The sequence below is a fragment of the Suricata suricatta genome, chromosome 5, assembly GCF_006229205.1.
Source record: "Suricata suricatta isolate VVHF042 chromosome 5, meerkat_22Aug2017_6uvM2_HiC, whole genome shotgun sequence".
Classification (NCBI taxonomy): Eukaryota; Metazoa; Chordata; class Mammalia; order Carnivora; family Herpestidae; genus Suricata; species Suricata suricatta.
In genome coordinates this window covers 12912026-12917246 of record NC_043704.1, presented here as the reverse complement: position 1 = coordinate 12917246, position 5221 = coordinate 12912026, and the positions used below count along the sequence as shown (strand labels likewise).

Below are 5221 nucleotides of genomic sequence, written 5' to 3'. Positions count from 1 at the left end.
CAGTGTATAATAGCAACAGGTTACAGTAAATTAGCCTGTACATGTTGGTTTTGACAAACTAGGCTGCTGGTTACAGGAAAGAACCATGATTTTCTTCAAAATAGTGTTCCCCCACACACATCGAAAGCTGACAAGAGGGTCCTTCTGAAATTGTCATTTCTCATCCCCCCCCAGCTGAATATCAGCTAGTCATTTAGAGAAACCTTAAGGTGCACATGTTCATATACCTTACACAAGCTCTAATTGAGGAACCTATAGATACACCAACATTTATGGGAAAAGGTGTTGGTTTGGAAAGTGGAAAGTACTACATGAGTTACAGAAACACCCGGTTCATGTCCTTCTAAAACCAACTTGGAGCGAAAACCTTAATGTATTCTTCTAAACACCATATGGTTAAAAACCCTCCACAAATGACCCCCTATTTCATAATGACCTTTGCGGTGTCATCTTAGAGACCTTGGCTTAGTCTATTTGTCTGATATAAGCATAGCTACCTGGCTTTCCTTTGGTTTCTGTTTGCATGGAATATCTTTTTCCACATCAGCACTCTCAGTCTGTGTTCCTAAAGCTGAAGTGAGTCTTTCTCCTTTTTTAAAAATTTTTTTTATTATTCTAATTTTGAGAGACAGAGAGAGCATGAGCAGGGGAGGAACAGAGAGAGAGGGAGACACAGAATCCGAAGATAGGCTCCAGGCTCTGAGCTAACTGTCCGCACAGAGCCAGAACCAGGGCTTGAACCCACAAACTGTGATATCATGACCCGAGCCAAAGTCAGAGAGTTAACCGACTGAGCCACCCAGGCGCCCCTGAAGTAAGTCTCTTGAAGGCACCTTATAGGTGTGTCTTGCCATTTCTTTCCATTCAAATGATCTATATCTCTTGATTGAAGAATTTCATCCATTTATAGTTATTTTATTTACTTATTTATTTTAAATTCCAGTTAGGTAACCTAAAGTGTAGTAATGGTTTCATGAGTAGTACCCAGAGATTCATATGACACCCAGTGTTCATCTCCAGAAATGCCTTCTCCTATGCCCATCACTCATTTAACTCATCACCCCACCCATTCTGCTCCAGCAACTCTCAGTTCTCTATATTTAAGAGTCTCTTGTAGTTTGTCTCCTTGTCTGTTTTTATCTACTTTTGCCTTTCCTTCCCTTATTTGTTCTGTTGTGTTTCTCAAATTCTACATAATGAGTGAAATCATATGATATCTGTCTTTCTCTGACTGACTCACTTTACTTAGCAAAATACTCTCCAGTTCCATCCAGTTCCTTCCACATCGTCACAAGATTTCGTTCTTTTTATTGCGAGTAATAGTCCAGTGTGTGTGTGTTTGTGTGTCTGTGTGTATACACAATATATATATTGTCATATACATGACCTCATATATATGACATCTCCTTTATTCATTCGTTGGTAGACATTTGACCTCTTCCAATAATTTGGCTATTGTTGATAGCACTGCTGTAAATATTGGGCTGAATGCACTCCTTTAAATTGGCATTTTTGTATCCTTTGGATAAGTAAATTGTAGTGTGAATTCTGCATTACAGGGTAGTTCTCTTCTCAGATTTTTGAGGCATCTACATACTGTTTTCCAAAGCATTTGCACCAGTTTGCATTCCCCTCAACAGCACAAAAGGGTTCGCCTTTCTCTGCATCCTTGCCAAAATCTGTTGTTTCTTGAATTGTTCATTTTAGCCATTCCTTTTCTTTTTTCTTTTTTTTTTACAGGTTCTTTTTTTTAATTTTGAAAAGACACACTAGACAAAAAAGAAAACACTAGAAATATCAATTTTTACACACACACACACACACACACACACACACACACACAGGAAATAACATTAAGAAAAAACATACTAAGATCTTTGAAACCAAGGCTGGGCTTGAACAAATTTCTGATGAAATACAACTAAATTTTAAGTGTCTATGCAATGTTAGGTAATGTTCAAGATATTATGATCACTCTTCTATATCCCATTTGCCAAAATCAAAACACGATCCCTGGTTGTTCTGTTTTTTGGCAATGATCTTGCTTCCTTATGAACAAGTACTTTGCTCAGTCAGTGTGTTGAGGTCTTCTTGTGTTAAGGAGTATGATGAATTTAAGAATCAGTGAGCCCTGGTGATACAGAGAATGCAACAGCATAAAAATAGTGATGCCTAAATCTTTGTTAAAGCAAAAGAAAACACCAAATCTGAAAATAACCCAGAGTTATAGTACTGATACAAATGAATACATCCTGAGGCTTCGTATTAGCTAGTATTATTATGCCACTTTTTTTATATGTACAATAATCTCAGGCAAAATATCTGACCATTTTATAAGATAAACTTCTAAAAGTTTTACTATAACATTCTTTTTCTTTTCTTTGTTCTACCTTTCTTGTCTATTCATAAGGCTGCCAGGAAACACCCTCAGGAATTTCTTCATTTCTCAGGGTCTTGAACACCTCCCCCCTCAGGTCTGATATATTGGTAAGATTCATAGGATTCAGCATATCACTGTATCCATGGCTATGATTTATTACAACAAAAGCATACAAAGCAAAACAGCAAAGGGAAAAGGTGCATGGGGCAAAGTCCCAGGGAAATCAGGCACAAGCTTCCAGAGTCCTCTGCTAGCCGAGTCACACAGGATGTGCTTAATTCTCCCAGCAACCAAGGTAAAACACGTGTGAAATGGTGTCTTTCATGAAAAGCTTATTAGAAATGCAGTGCCCAGGGTTATTTTTAATGGGCTGGCCTTATGTACCTTCTGCTTAGCATGTACCAAAATTCCAGACTCCAGAATGAAGTTGTTCAGCACAAACCACATTGCATAGGGGCACCTGGGTGGCTCCGTCAGCTAAGCATCCGACTTTGGCTCAGGTCATCATCTCATGGTTTATGAGTTTGCGCCCTGCGTCAGACTCTGTGCTGACAGCTCAGAGTCGGGAGTCTGCTTGAATTCTGAGTCTCCTTCTCTCTCTGTCCCTCCCCTGCTTGTGGTCTGTCTCTGTCTCTCAAAATAAAAAGATAACAAAACATACAAAAATACATAGTACAAATATTTTAGTCACAGAGAGCAACTCTTATCAGTGAGATTGGGAGTGGAAGGAACCTTCCTAAAAGTCTAAGTTCCTAGAAGCCAGCCAAGGACCAACTTTATAAGCAGGCCTTTCATAAGCCTGCTATGTTTGCTCTTTTGCATGAACTTAGTAACTTTCCCACACAAAAAATCAACATACTTTCAGATGCGAGAAGACTCTTCGAATTCAGAAACAAGCATTTAAAAAGACATAATAGGGACACCTGGGCTGTTCGGTCAGTTGCGTGTCCGGCTCTTGATTTTGGCTGAGGTCATGATCCTGGGATCATAGGATCAAGCCCTGTGTTGGGCTCTGCGCGGACAGAGCAGACAGAGACTGCTTGGGATTCTCTCTCTATCCCTCTCTCTTTGTCCTTCCTCTGCTTGTGTTCTCTCTAAATAAATAAATAAATAAATAAATAAATAAATAAATAAATAAATAAACTTTAAAAATAATAAAAAAATAAAAAGAAGACATGATAAGAGTCCACTCAATGAGATATGGCTAAGGCACTCCTGTTAATAAATTACCATGGTTGTATTTGATCTTCAAGAGTTTTACTGTAAAGTAGAATGAAAATATATGAAAAACAAAGGAAAACTCAATTTGGTCTTAATGAAGTTGGACTTTTAGTACTTCAATATAAAGAGGGCTTTCAGTACTGCTAGCAGCAGAGCTTATAAATGCCCATGTTACTATGGGCTAGAAATAGACCTCACATGACTACATGTAATTAAAAATAAACTGTCGATCATCACTTGGCATTAACAGTTTGGACATGAACTTTAGAAGTAAAAGGTAAAGACGGCACTGTAACATCATGTTTACGAAGATAATTTTCTTCGGCTAGTATTTTGGGGATACAAGAGGAGACTTTGTTTTGTTGTTCTCACCACTTGAGTATATTCTCTGCCAGTTCTTCTGTCTCAGTCACCAAAATATCCATTTTTGCTAAAGCCATGCTCATTTTCTTGAGATTTTCATCTAAATGAGGGATATTTCTAATTGTTTCAAGATGGTTTTCTAATCTTTCCATGAAAGGCACTGCCAACTCCAGCAAATGTACCATGTATCTGTGATAAACAGCTTCAATAGGCAAGTTTTCCTGGCACATGGGTTTCAATAGTCTTTGCCGCAGGGATCTCTTCTCTTTTAGCACTGCTTCCAAATGATTATTCATGTTTTGCAGAGCATTACACTTCTGAGCCAAAAAGGAAGGATGAACAACATCTGCTGCATCTTTTTCTAGTTTTAAAAGTTCAATTTCCAGGTTTTTCTGGTAGAGGTCAGCTTGCATATTTGTGATCTGCTGTAGTCTGGAGAAGTTCACAAAGCAAGAAGCTGACTACTTAGATATATTTAACATCTCCTGAGTGACCAGCCCCGAAGCTACGAAACAGTCCAGCAGTAGCCCCGCAGGATTTGGCTCGGCCGCGCGGTCCCAGGGCCATGGTTGAAAGCCACTCCGTGTCCGGTCAGCACGAAGACTCCTTTCTTTTTGTCTTTAAGTTTATTGATATGGAAAGAGAGAGAGAAGAGGCAGCATGAGTGAGGGGAGGACGGACAGAGAGGGAGAGAGAGAGACCATCCCAAGCAGATGCCACACTGTAGAGCAGAGCCTGACATGGGGCTTGAACCCATGAACTGTGAGATCATAACCTGAGCAGAAAGGAAGAGTTAGAAGCTCAACAGACGGAGCCACCCAGGTGCCTGTAATTTATCCATTCTGACATATGTGAGATGAAATCTCATTGTGGTTTTGATTTGTATTTTCCTGATGATGAGTGATGTTGTGTGCATTTTCAGGTGTCTATTAGCTATTGGAAAAGTGTGTTTTCACTTCTTATGCCCACTTCTTCACTGGATTATTTGGTTTTTCAGTGTTCATTTTGGTAACCTCTTTCTAGATTTGGATACTAACCCTTATCTGCTATGTCAATTGCAAATATCCTCTCCATTCCATCTTTTGCCATTAAGTATTGTTGATTATTTCCTACCCCATCCCTGTGCAGGATTTTTTGTTTGTTTGTTTTGAGATGCCAATAGCTCATTTTCATTTTTATTCCCCTTGCGTGGAAACAGGTCAAGGAAGAATTGGCTCTGGCCTAGTTCAGAGCGGTTTCCTGAATATTTCCCCTACA

The 5221-nt window shown here is 39.2% G+C and overlaps 1 protein-coding gene across 1 annotated transcript; it reads right to left on the bottom strand.

Moving 5' to 3' along the window:
• Positions 1–3834: 3834 nt before the first annotated feature.
• Positions 3835–4453, bottom strand: LOC115292666 (HAUS augmin-like complex subunit 2). The gene is given in 1 exon segment (XM_029940701.1): positions 3835–4453. A coding segment is annotated over 1 exon segment (543 nt). The 5' UTR covers positions 4378–4453.
• Positions 4454–5221: the final 768 nt, after the last annotated feature.